Genomic DNA, 13813 nt, shown 5'->3' with positions numbered 1-13813 from the left:
TGATTGACTGATTGATAAAACAATCTTTGGCTGAAACAAAAGAATATAGCCCTATGTGGTTTGTACAGTATAGAGATATTGAATCATCTCACTGGACCACTGCTCACATACATCCAAACAATTCCTCACAGCTATGTGGGAAAGAAATTTAATTATTTCAAATGAAAGCTGGGTGCTTTTTGGAGGGGCAATTACAAGATTCTGCATGAAGATGGCCCTTTGCACCGTCTTCCCCTGCAGTTCCCACTTCTTTGAGAAAACTGGAAGGCCAGTTACGGTATGTTAAATTTATGATGTAGTAAATCCAGTTGCAGATCTGCTCTAATCATGTGAAGAGAACTTTTAAAAGCTAATTGGTTGACCAGTCAGTTTGAAGTTCATGCCCTTTGCATCCCATTGCCACCTTCGTTGTGAGTGCTATTCCAAACAGTTAACTTTTATTGCTATTCAGAAGAGCTAATATTTTTAATGGGCATTTAAAATAACTTTTAACACATGTTTAGTGCCAAGTATCATGCTGGCAGTGCAACAAGGGATGGCAAATTATCTAATTTGCAGAAACTGAAATAGGAGTTCATCAGAGCCATTTCCTTCCTCCTCTTCATCTAGATTTCATGCAGCCTCTTATCTGCAGTGACAGCAAAGAATGATGGTGCTTTTTGGAAGTGGGAAAATGCAAACTGAGAGCTCATCGGCAGTTGAGAATTAAGAGGAAGTGAAAAGGGCGGCAACTCATTTGGACCTCTTTATCATAGCAATTGTACTACTCTTTTTTTAATATCAGCATTTTGTGGGCATAGATCGAAGGATATGCAAGGCTGATCTGATCCATAAGACCAAGGGACACTTGTGCTAAATCCTGTTTTGTTTTCTGGTCTCAGACTGTAATACACTTAATCTAAATCAAATTCCCACTAGGGCAATGAATCATCTGGATAACATTTCATTCCCCTTTGAAGCGAACATTCTACGGAGTGTCCATCTGCTCTCCTCCCCCTCTCTCAACTGTATCTTTGCTACTCACAAATCTTTTCCACCACCTTTTCTTGATTTACCGTATCACAGGCTGAATGAGTGCCCTGAACATACATATGTAATCAAACGAAAATCTCCGACTATTTTGACTTAATGTATGGCTCATTTCTTCTCTCCAAAGAACATTTGATTCCAAATTCTTAAATAGCCTAATAAGATTTAAGGCAGGAAACTTGCTGAGATACTATCAACTTTTCAGTATGAGAAGAAATCCAGTGTGGGAGTTGCAGGGCAAGCAGCCCAATTGTGCATTTTTGCTAGGATCAGGCAACACTGACATATTCTCTGTCTGCTTTCTCTCCGTCTCCCTCCCTCTCTCTCACTCACTCTTGCACTCACACCACAAACTCTGTGCTGGAAGTAGGGTTGCCACGTATCCATGATTTGTCCTGTCCAGGATGTAGGGAAGTGTTATCCTGGACATGAAATGCTCCTCTGGTCCTCTGTCAAGCACTTTTTCTAATCCAGGTAAAAAAAACAGTCGGATTTTAAAATGCGAGCTTTTGACAGTTGTGTCCAAGAATTCTCTCTGACTACTACGATAATGCTAGGTGGAAGCCACTTCTTCACATTCTCCCCTATAGCTGCACTATGTGTGTGATACTATAACTTAATATGTGGGGCTGATCACTTAGGTTTTTGTCACCTGGTTGATATCCTCCTTCCCAACTGGGTGGAAAAGACCAGTGTGGTTCCAATAGCCACACAGAAGCCACTATTAACAGTCAGCCCCATCAGCCACCTAATGGCACAGCAGGGAAATGATTTGCCTGGCAAGCAAGAGGTTGGTGGTTCAAATCCCCACTGGTATGTTTCCCATATTGGGCAGCAGTGATAGAGGAAGGTACTGAAAGGCATGAACTCTCACTGTGCAGGAGGCGGCAATGGTAAACCCCTCCTGTATTCTACCAAAGAAAACCACAGGGCTCTGTGGGCGCCAGGAGTTGACACCGACTCGAGGGCACAACTTTACCTTTAACTTTACCATCAGCAACCATGCTTCAGAGGGTAATGGGACATGCCTCTCTGCATTACCTCACAGGCCGAGCAGACCTATATGGGAGCAGGCGGTCCTTCAGGTAACTTGGTTAATAAGCCATTAAGGGCTTCAGAGACCAAAACCAGTACCTTGAGTTGCGCCCAGAAAAACACTGGCAGCCAGTGCAGTTGGTGCTATAGCTGGGTGATAGGAGTCAATAATCTGGCCCCTTCTAGAACCATCACTGCTGCATTCTGCACCAGCTGCAATTTCTGAAGGATTCTAGGGGGCGATTCTCACGACCAGCAAAAATCGGGCTAGGAGAGCCTAGCCCAATTTTTACTGATCGTAAACTACCGGGCTCGCAGGCGAGCCAGTGGTTTACAAGCGGGTAACCCACTTAATTGCCCCTTCCCTTAGCTGAGGTTAGCAGAGCGAGCGCTCCACTAACTCCGTCTTTGTGCTCGTATGTTGCCAGGGCACGGCTCCACGCCGCGGCAACTCACGACCCCCGACCAGGAGACTAAAAAGCAGCCTCCGTTTTAGACCAGGAGACTAAAAAGCAGACCCAGCACAGGAGTCTCTCCAGCATGCGGGGGTCCCTCCAGCATGCCGTGCAGCCCCCGATCCTCCCAGCCCCCGCCAGCTCCATAATGGAGCTGGCATTCGTGTGGGCGGCTGCTCCGGCTGCCCAGAGTAGACTGCCTAAGCCACTCCAGGCTCTTCTCACTGATTGTGAGAAGAGCCTCTAGGAGTATCCTTAAGAGTTCTTGCATAGCACCCATTCATTTTGGTGAGATTTGTTCAGGATAACTTCCCAGTGGACTGTGCTCATAAATAACTTAAGAAGAGCCGTGCTGGAACAGGGCAAGCACCCACCACCCGAGGGTCCCTAGATATCGTCAGACTACAACTCCTATCATCCCCAACTACAATAACCAAATGGCACTGTGGCTGAGGATGATGGGAGTTGTAGTCTGATAACATCTGAGGACACAAAGTTGAGAAGCCCTGCATTAATCCCTGCTAACCCTGGGAGAACCCCTGCTAACTTTGCAAAGAGGCACCCTTTAATGTGGTGATTCTCTTTATTTAGCAGGGGGAGAGTAACTGGCCCTATCCACCCCCAGCACGGTACCTCCAGTGACTGTTGCTGGTGTCTAGCTTATGTTTCTTTTTAGACTGTGAGGCCTTTGGGGACAGGGATCCATCTTATTTATTATTTCTCTGTGTAAACCACCCAGAGCCAGTTTTGGAAGGGCAGTATAGAAATCGAATACATCAGCATCAGCATCCTGCACCCTGATTTCAGTGGTGCCCAACCAGATGCCAACAACCAGCCCACAAGCAAAGCTTGAAAGCAACAATGCCCTAGCATTGTTTATCCCCATCTAAGATCCAGAGGCATATTGCCTCTAAACATGAAGTTTCTATTTAGCTCTGTCATGGCTAATAGCCAGGGACAGACGTGTGCTTCATAGATGTGACGGAAAGAGAAGAGGATGACCAGCAGCAAGGTGGATGGACTCAATTACAACTGCACCACTGAGAGACCTAAAGGCCAAGCTGAAGACAGATCATCCTGGAGAGAATCTATCTATGTGGTCACTAAGAGTCAACACCAACTTGATAGCACCTAATCAATCAATCAAAAGGGTCCAAACAAGGTGTTACATACACATGCTTTATGCTTGATATTCTTTAAATGGCAGGCACGTGGGGGGGAGGGGGGGCAATCAGATCATGGCATGGGAGAAGGAAGCTTTAAGTGTTTCCCTGGACATCATCCTGATCTGGACCTCTCCCATCACCAGCCCTGTTGGCACAATGACAGCTTTCTTCCAGCGGGAAATAGCTGCCATGGAGAGTTAAAGCCCTTCTCCCACACCACAGAACCCATCCTGTTAGGGTGTAGAATAAAGTATAAAGACCAAGCTCACCAGGGTTATTTAAGCATGTGATTAACACTACATAGTTTGCCCCAGTCACTACAATCCCACAAGTTGGTGTAGATATGCAGTAATATCCCGGCTGGTAAACCTGATGCTTTAGAGAATGCAGAACTCTTTAAAACACTGATCTCCTGTTGGTGGGTCATGAGCTATAAACTGGGTAACCACCTCACCAAAGGTGGATGGCACCAGTTACATTATTATAATTTTTGTAATGAGAGATGGAGAGGGACTGATGGAACAAGAAGGGCAAAAGGTTCGATGGATAGACACAAAAAAGTCAAAGTCAAAATGATGTATGGTATGAAATTAAGTGGGTCCCAAGTTGGGACTAAAGGCGAGTCCTAGGGCTGAAAAGAGTGAGGGCCATTCTTGTAAGGACCCCTTCACTTCTAATTTGAAATAGACTAATTTTAAATAGACTTTGAAGGTGTGGGTGTGTGTTTCCCCACTGTGCTCAACCAGTGCATGAACCAAGGTTTGTGCACATCTGTAGTATGATGACTGTGGGTGCCCTGTTTTAGGTCATTTTTCATCTCTGTGCTTTTATGATTGGTTATATATGCTGCTGCTTTATTATAGTATTATATAGAGGCTTCTCCCACAATTGCCCAAAAGCAGGCTAAGGGAGTCCAGCCCGCTTTTGGGCAATTGTGTGCTGCAACAGGAGCCGTGCAACTCCCGGCAGCTAGCCACCATAATCCCCCCACCTTAGTTAATGGAGTGGGTGCTCCGTTAACCTTGTTAACCTAACCAGGATGCCATGGCATGACACACGAGTAGACCCCTGACCGGGAGGCTGCAAGCAATCTCTCAAGCTTGTGGGTCTCTTCAGGATGCCCCATGCGTTCGTGTGGGGCATCCTGGAACTTCCAGTGGCCGGGCGGCCCCTGATCCCCACAGCCCCCGCCGGCTCCGTGATGGAGCTGGCAGCTGTGTGGGTGGCCAATCCGGCCACCCAGCTACAAGTGGCTGCTAAGCCCGCTGTCCCCACAAAATCCCCTCCAGCCCTTCACACCAATTGTGTGCAGGACCTCATAGAGGAATAGGAAAAGGAAAAGCTGCCCAGGTTTTCCTCCTACCTTGCTTCCACACAATCACTTCTACCCAGGTTTTCCTCTAACCTTGCTTCCACACAACCTAAAATTGGGAACACACACAGCTCCCAAACTGGGGTAGAACATAGTTTTTGATTGTGTGAATGACCTCAGTGTATCTCTAATGAAGAAAGTTCATGTCCAAAGCCAGTCCGCCAGCGCTTTGTGCGCCTTTACATGGGCCCCTGCCATCTTGCCACTGCTGCCCCCATTTGTACTTGCAGACTTTGGGGCTGCCAACTCAGAGGTCGGGCTGACATTTAGATCTGTCCGTAAGCATTAAGGGAATTTTGTTATTTGTTATCCTCAAGAAGTTCCCCAGGAGCCTGTGGAATCCCCCTTAATTGGGAGTGCAATGACCAGTAACCATCATGGCCAGATCATGGCTGAATTTTGTAAATATAGGGGATTGTTTTCTGGTTTTGCTTGAACCCTCCCTGAACAGAAAACTGGATATAAAAACCCGCTACATGCTAAGGGCTCTGCCTCTCAGCATTAACATCATTAACACCAGAACTAAGGGAGAGAGGCGTGCACGTAATCTAGCTGATTGGTCAAAAGGGATCTCTCCAAGAACCTATCACCATCAGTTGTGAACCCCTGATCAAGGTTCATACCTGGTTGCAAGTATATTCAATTATGGGACTAAATTTTATTGAGTATATTGAGTATAAGGTACAGAACGAAATGTGGGGGGAAGCTTAGAAATAAGATTAGTGAGACTGCAGTCCATATGGGAGGTTTAGAAGTACAAACCTCCTCACCCCACCTTATGTGCCCTGACAAGGGTCCTTGCTGCTGCCTCAGTGGAGGAAGAAAATAAAAGCCCGTAACAGGGAATGGAGGAGGAAGTGCCAGAATTCTCCTAGACTCTCCTTATCAAGCAGCTACATTCAGAACCAAGAAGTCACTAGCCTGGACCTGCCTCTCCCAACTCTGGCTTCAGAACTCTCAGTGGGCAGAATCAACATCAAGCGAGCTATGTTGATTTTACCCAGTTATCATGGGGACTTCAGAAGCTAAACTCAGGAAATGCTGGATTGATTTCTTCCTCTTCAAAACAACACAGGCTTATGCTGTAGCATTTACCTGAATTTTAAAAGAACATCTAAAAAATTATAAGATGTGTTATCTGTTGGCAAAAAAAAAAAAAAAGTAGCAACCACAAGAGGCATCTCTTATTAGGAGTGATATTTAAACTGCTGTATCTCAGCCATTTTTCAAAAGATCTGCACCAAATTTGGAGGGGTGGTATCTCTTATTACCTAGTTGAGGCCTGCATGCAGTCGGGTAGATGTGACAAACAGTTTTGATTTTATGGCCAATAGAATGTTCATGAATTATAATGGTAGAATGTTGAGACAAATCATCTTAACTATTATTGGCACTTCTGTGCCAGTACAGTAAATTGCCATTTTAAACAATATTACAAGAAGAAGGTGTATAAAGCACAACTGGGCACTTAATTTCATTAAGGTTGAACATGACTTGGAACATGGAGTTGCAGAACACTGAAAACAAAGTATTATTAATTATTTATTATTCTTATTTTCCTTTTCAAATGGGATGCAATCCAGCTCAGTTCCTTTCAAGGGTTAAAGATATAAAATAAATAAATTTAAATAGGGCTTCTTTGGTGTAAGCAGTTTGCAGCCCAAGGCCAAACTTCTGAGTGTGCTATGCAGTTGACACTAGAAGTCCCAGTACTGGCTTGGCCTGGAACCAGCTTTTGACATTAGAAAGCCTAGTAATTAATGTGGGTGAAAGCATTCTTAGGTATCTGTTCCAAATTAGGCAACAAAGCTGGTTCTGCCAAAATGTCCCTTTTTCCTTGACAACTGTTTTAGCAACAGAAATAATGAACGTGAGAACTGTGATCCCATGCCCTCTTTTGTTATCGCAAACATTGACAGAATTCCCTGGCACTCTCTTTGAAAGTTACATATACATCTGTAAAGTCAGCCTTGCTTGTTAAGAACAATTCCTACAGCCCAAGACATAATTTGCTCCTCTCCATTAAACACATTTGCTTAATCCTTGTGTTAAGACCTTCATACTCCAATAAATTTCTTTAAGTTGCACGATTAATTGTGCTTTTCAGACAGTTCCTCTCATATTCTACTTTTTCGTACACCCAGATTGAACCAGTCCTCCTCTTGTTTTCAATTTCCCATTTCCTTCTGCACCTCTGCCCCCTTCTTTCCTACTCCACTGAACAATGTTGCTCTTTGTTCAGCTCTGCCATAGAAACCTAGAGCTGACAAGCTCACCCTCCTAAATCTTGTCTCCTCTTACACTAAAGAAATTAGAATTATGGCCTGAGAGACTTGTTGGGCAGGGAAACCTTGAGGCTAAGAGGTCGCTCAAAGGTTTCCTCGTCAGAATCAACAACTTTATTAATTCTCATGGCTACCAAGCGAGTCACTTGATGTACTTAAATTCCAAAAGAGGTGTAACTGTTCCAATCCACTAATAGCTCTTCCAAAATACCTTTAACATGCAAGTTCAGCCCCTAAACTGGACATACCAACATTTTGCATGGATGTTATTGATACCCCTTCTCCTCTTTCCACCTTTGTGCCTTCATCAGTGTTGAATCCTTCAGTTTATTTACGGCACTTCAAAGAATAACATAAGCAAAATAACAGCAGGCCTTTGCCCCAGGGAGCTTACAGTCTATGAGGAGGGATGGTAACAGGAATGATAAAAGTAGCAATAGGTGTACATGAGCAAATGTCAGGCCAAGAACTGGAAATTAAGGAGGTCTTTGCGGTCAATTCTTATACCTGGAATAGCTTCCTTAGCCATCCATATCCATTCCTTCCATAAAACATTTTCTGGGAATCAGCGATTCAGTCATGCCATGTTGTGTGCCCGCTTCCCACCACACTCACACCTCTATGCTCATACAACATCCTTCCGATTAAATGCAACAATTCATCATATATATTCTTACAAGATCATCCACAAATGTAGCTACAGTAAATCTCTGTATAAATTAAAAAGAACACACACATCTAACTTCCCTTAACTATCAGTGGGAGGCAACACCCAAATTGTACCTCTGACAGTGGAAAGAAGCCTCCGCTACAGATCTGAAAGCAATCCCATCTGTGGCAGGGGTTAACAACCTTCTTATTCTGTGGTATCATCCCAGCACAGCAGCTTTGAGCTTCACTATATATGGCTTCACCTAATGGCGCAGTGGGAGGAAGTAACTTGCCTAGGGAACAAGAGGTTACTGGTTCGAATCCCCAGTGGTAGGTTTCCTAGAAAACACCCATATCGGGCAGGGCAATAGGAAGATGCTGAAAGGCATCATCTCATATTGGGCGGGAGATGGCAATGGTAAACCCCTCCTGTATTCTACCAAAGACAACCACAGGGCTCTGTGGTCACCAGGAGTTGACACCAACTTGACAACACAACTTTACCTTTATTATTTGTTGAGAAAGCCAACTAAAATTCAAAAAAGAAACTGGGCCATGAAAATAATCAAATTATATGAAATGGAAAATACCAAGCAAGAAAGAGTAAGTCTCACGTTACCAAACGTGATGTGACCAATGTTTTCACAAATGCTTTGCACAAAATACTATCTGGTGTAAAACATTTTTTAATAAGACTCTTTCTAAAGTACAGTTCTTGCACATCTTCTTAATGGTGCATATTCATCTAGGAAAAAGGGATTTTAGCATGGGTTTATCAGTATTCAAATTATAGTGGGGAGCAGGCCTTTTATAATTTGCAACACCTCCCTGAACTGATTTTACAGGGCTACAGTGGGGCTCTGATTTTTTATTATTTATATACCACTTTTCAACAAAAAGAAAAAATTCTCAAAGCAGTTTACATAGCACAAAGCATTGGAGCTCACAATCCAAAACACACACAAAGGAGACACCAGCAACAGCCCCTGAAAGAGATGTTGTGCTGGGCTGAATAGGGACAGATGCTCTCCCTCTGCTAAACAGAAAAGAGCCAACACTTTAAAAGGTACATCTTTGCCAATGAGCAAAGATCACATTTGGGGACCCCCTCCATCCCAATTTAGCTAAAATTGGAGTAATGGGGATTGGGCATGTGGAATTAATTAAGGGTCCCTTTACCTTTGTCCCCCATAATCTGAGCACTTGGCTTTATCCTACTCCATCCCTTCTAAGAACTAAACACTGCTTACTTCTCTTCCATTTTATCTGCCCAGCTTGACATCAAATATGTCCTCCTAGCTAGCCTTCTGGCAAACTCCAGCTTCATATCACTCAGTATTCAGCTTACCTCTTTCACCAGGTCTTCCGGGCTGGCCAGGGTTACCTGGAAATCCAGGCCTTCCTGGAGATCCTTGTTCTCCCTGCGATCCAGGGAGTCCTTGCCGACCTGGTTCCCCAGGTGGTCCGGGGACAGTCCGCGTTGAGACAGACTGGCTTGGAATCTGATTTAAGATGGAGTTATACCTAGCCAGGTGACCTGCAACATAGACAAATCCACACAACTCACACTCCAACCAATATTCTGGCTTTGCTGGAACTTTCTTTTACTAAATTGGTTAAGTGGGCCACAATCAAGAGCATAGCCAGGTACTTTAAATGTGTGGGGCCCACGCTCAGGTCCATGGGCCCTCCCACATTTGCACCATTAACGCTTTTCATGCTCTCTATTCAACACTCTCTTCTTGACATCATTAATCACCAATGCATCCACCAATGTCAGGCAGTGCATGCACTGCTGCATCATTTTATGCATATATATATATATATATATATATATATATATATATATATATATATACACGCAGTATATAAATATTCATGTGTGTGTGTGTGTGTGTGTGTGTGTGTGTGTGTGTATATATATATATATATATGATGAATATTTATATACTGCTCTTGAACAAGAGTTCCCAAAGCAGTTTACATAGATATAAATAAAATTGCTGTATTTTCTTTTTCTTCTTTTCAAATTTGTATTCATTGCTCATCGAAAAATTCTACAGCAGTAGTTCAGAAATCAAAAGAAACAGTAAAGATTTCCATAAAGTAGTACAAAGCAATATGTTTGCTTTGAAAATACAAAAGAAAATGCAAAGTATTTTCAACTTTCTGATTTTCGGTTTTGGATTTGGGAATGTAGTATGCTTATACGGTGTGTATTTTGATATTATTTACCCTTTGGGATGCTTGTTATATTCTTTTTTAAATGGCCTTTGACTAGGATAGTGGGGATCTGTTTTGGTTTGTATATCTGATGTACAGATCATAGTATGCATGGTTATTATTTAGGCAGTGCAGAGGACCAGGGCACCAAAGACCTTATCCAGGGAACATACCCAGGGGGCTCGACACTATCAACACCCCCCAGCCACAGTATATAGCTGGTTGGTTGTATTTGGCTTTGTGGATCATGAATGACAGAGGCCTGCATTTTTGAAATGTACAAACATTAACGGCATGATATAATGTATAGGGGAAAGGGTTATGGATGCACATTCAGTTCTTGTACCCACCCTGGATGAGCTGTTCACACACCTGACGGGCTACTGCCCGCACCATTGCATGGGACTGAAGGTCTCCCTGTGTAATAAGAAGATCGTAATGATACATTAGCCCATCTTAAAAGGATCTTCCACAAGAAGAGACTGCAAATTCCATAGAATTTTGAAGTTCCTCACTCTGATCACTGAAAATACATCTGGAATGGGTTTTAAAAGGCTTAAAGAAACCAGCCCACATAATTATAGGTTTTGTTTCACAACAGTAAGGCCTAATTACCTAACTGTTAGACCTAATGGTAAGGGTTGATCTTTTAAAAAACAAAAAAACTGACAACCTGACGCTCTTCATTTCCCTACAGCCTGCACAATTCTGTAATTACAACTGAACACTCACTCGTTCACCCCTCTCGCCTTTTGCTCCAGGAAGACCCTGTGGAGAAAATTAAGGAGAACATTTAATGTTGGTGCCTTTCCCCTGCCCTCTGATTCACAGGACTTTTTAATGTGGTGCTGTAGAGGAAAACCGTTGGGGGATTCAGAATGACTTAAGGCAGGGATTCTCAAACTTAGGCCCCCAGATGTTGCTGGACTCAGTGGCGGGGCCGAGCCAGGGAAGGGAGGCCCAGGTCCAGTGATATCCCTTGCACATGTGACATCATGCGCACATGGGCATGGCCTGATTGCCAGGAAGCCCGTATGAGCCCTCCAGTGCACATTCCCAGGCAGTTCGCATTCCCAGAGTGCATTCCCAGCTCTCCAGAACACATTCCCAGTTAGCTGGCTGGGTGCATTTATTTGCCTTCCAGCAAACCCTGGCTGGGAATGAACTCTGGAGGGCTTGCAGCCGCGTTCTTTGAACCTGTCCATTCAATGGTGGTTCCACCCCTGGCTGTACTACAACTCCCAGTGTCCTCAGTCACAATGGCCAAAATCCATTGTGGCTGAGGATGATGGGAGTTATAATCCAGCAACACCCAGAGACCCAAGTTTGAGAATGACCGCCTTAAGGAATTTCTTTTCGGCAGCTGTGTTTTAAAATTGTGTTATCCTTTTCTGTTTTTATTTATGATACAGTTTACGATTATGTTATTGCAAGCCGCCTTGAGTGCTTTAAGGAAAAATAGGATATAAATATTTTAATAAAATAAATACATACAAAAGAATCTGTAACAGTGGTTTTGCCAATGTGACCAAATTGCAGTTCACCCACGTTTATCACCACCAGCACAAACCTCTCCAGAATGTTTGGTTCCCCAGATTTTGACCTCTAACCAGAGCAAGAGGAGGGGAAGGTACCTAATGGGATTGAGGATTGGGTAATTTTGCACAGCAATGAAAGCTACTTTTAAAACTCCATGTAGTTGAAAAACCTATGTAAAAAAACTTGTTGGGTGGGAAGCCATTATTTTAACTCACAGGCTATGTGAAGTAAAACAAATGAAACTGAATATGTATGTTGATTTTATAAGCCTCTGAGTATTCCAAAGGGATGTGTTGACATAGGTCTCTAATGAAATATTTCAAAAATGCAGAATTGCAGGCTCAGTTCAGATGTCAATTTTTGATATGCTAAGAACACCATGAGATGATCTTGCCGCCATATAATTATGAGGTCATTCATACAACCGAAAACTGGGTAGTTCAAGCGTCCTATCCAGATTTGGTAGCTGTGTGTGCACCCAATTTTCAATTATGTGGGTGCAAACAACTAGGTAGGAGGAGGGAGAAATGACTGTGGGGAAGCAAAGTAGGAGGAAAAGCAGATTAGGACAGTAAAATGTCATACTCAGTAAAATGCTGGGTATGAAAGGTGGGTAGGACAGTTTCATCCTACCCAGCATTTCCTCCTATCTTGCTTCCACACAATCACTTCTCCCTCCTCCTACCATGCTCTGCAGGCCTCCGGCGATCCAGCACTGCCCCCCACCGGAAGTCAAAAATAGTTTTTCCCCACAATTTCCCACATTTTTTCCAAGTAAAAGAGCCACAAAATGGCCCCGATTCCCAAAACGGTGGCCAGAAATTACTTCCTCAGTCATTTCCAGCCTCCAACCCAAGGATATGCGGAGTTAACTCATTTTTTGCTGGATTTCATTTGCGCATGCCGAGGTAGGGTGTCAATCACCCAACCATGGATACGCAAAACCGCAGATGGTGAGTCCGTAAATACGAGGAAGCAAGGTAGAAGGTCATTTAAATGAGGTCAACAGACCACCCCAAAACTGAACAAACAAAACTTCAAATATAAAACAATGAGAAACAGTGAAACGTACATATAAAATCACAATGTGCAAATTGATTACATACACAATTTAGGTGTGTTTAATAACATGATGTCTGAAAATGTTATTAACCAAAACCACACAATTTCAAATAAGGTACATTCCACATGAACAAATGCTTCACAGCTCAAAACTCCTACTAAAAAAAAATCAAGTATCTTTGATGTATGACATGAATGGCCACTTTGTAGCACATATGTTAGTGCCACATTTAGATCTGTGTTGGAGGACCCAACCTGACTATGGTACAGAAGCAGGGCTACATTCCTGCCTGTTCCTTCAGTGTTTCACTGTTACCTGCTCTCCAGCTCAGTACACTACAGCAAAAAGATACAAGGGGCTGCATTTGAGTGGCATTCTTTCATACAGCAAACTGGACTTGTGGTATGCTGGTCAAAACGGCTAGCCACTAATGATGAGTTATGAATGATATTTGCTACTTACAGGTGATCCAGCATCACCTTGGGGCCCAACATTACCCATCACTCCTGGCACACCTGGAGCGCCAGGTATTCCCTGCATGGAGAGAGCAAGAGAAAACATCAACATTCAGATACCTCAAAACAGCATCTGGAAATCCACTGCATCAGGCTTGTGAAATTGAACCAAGAATTAAGCTGATGTTCTTTTAGATTGATTTTGAAGGTTAAAAATAAATCTTTGGACTGTCATCGGTCCTGTGCTGGAAATCTGTTGCCATTTCCTGTCACCAGTGCTGAGACCACCAGGACTGTCACCCATCATGTGCTGCGGTCATATCTGCGGACTCTAACTCACGTTTTTGATGGTTCTCCAGAAGGTCTTAATTTAATGATGCAGCCCTGTTGTATGTTGGACACATGTTTAAGTCTTCACAGAACTGGTCACAAAGCCAAAGAGGTTACTTGTTCATGGTGGCTTTGCCATATGACCATTACATCAAATAGTTGCATGTTTTAGTTTTTCAAGATTACATACCATGAGGTAGATAACTGTAC

General features: G+C 43.4%; 1 protein-coding gene across 12 annotated transcripts in view; it reads right to left on the bottom strand.

Annotated features, from left to right (window-relative positions):
• The window catches only part of COL14A1 (collagen type XIV alpha 1 chain), a 233740-nt gene that overhangs the window by 22442 nt on the left and 197485 nt on the right, over positions 1–13813 (bottom strand). For 11 of the 12 annotated variants that reach the window (XM_053246596.1, XM_053246598.1, XM_053246599.1 and 8 more), the window contains 4 exons: positions 13281–13352; positions 10949–10984; positions 10567–10633; positions 9342–9530 (listed from right to left, as the gene is read on the bottom strand). In XM_053246596.1, the coding sequence (XP_053102571.1) occupies positions 9342–9530; positions 10567–10633; positions 10949–10984; positions 13281–13352 (364 nt within the window). Of the gene's footprint in view, positions 1–9341; positions 9531–10566; positions 10634–10948; positions 10985–13280; positions 13353–13813 lie in introns of those variants that run through there. The other variant, XM_053246601.1, reaches the window with a different exon arrangement.

Source organism: Hemicordylus capensis, chromosome 4 (genome assembly GCF_027244095.1).
Source record: "Hemicordylus capensis ecotype Gifberg chromosome 4, rHemCap1.1.pri, whole genome shotgun sequence".
In the NCBI taxonomy this organism is placed as follows: domain Eukaryota; kingdom Metazoa; phylum Chordata; class Lepidosauria; order Squamata; family Cordylidae; genus Hemicordylus; species Hemicordylus capensis.
The sequence above is the reverse complement of the archived record's forward strand: the minus strand, read 5'-3'. Positions and strand labels throughout refer to the sequence as shown.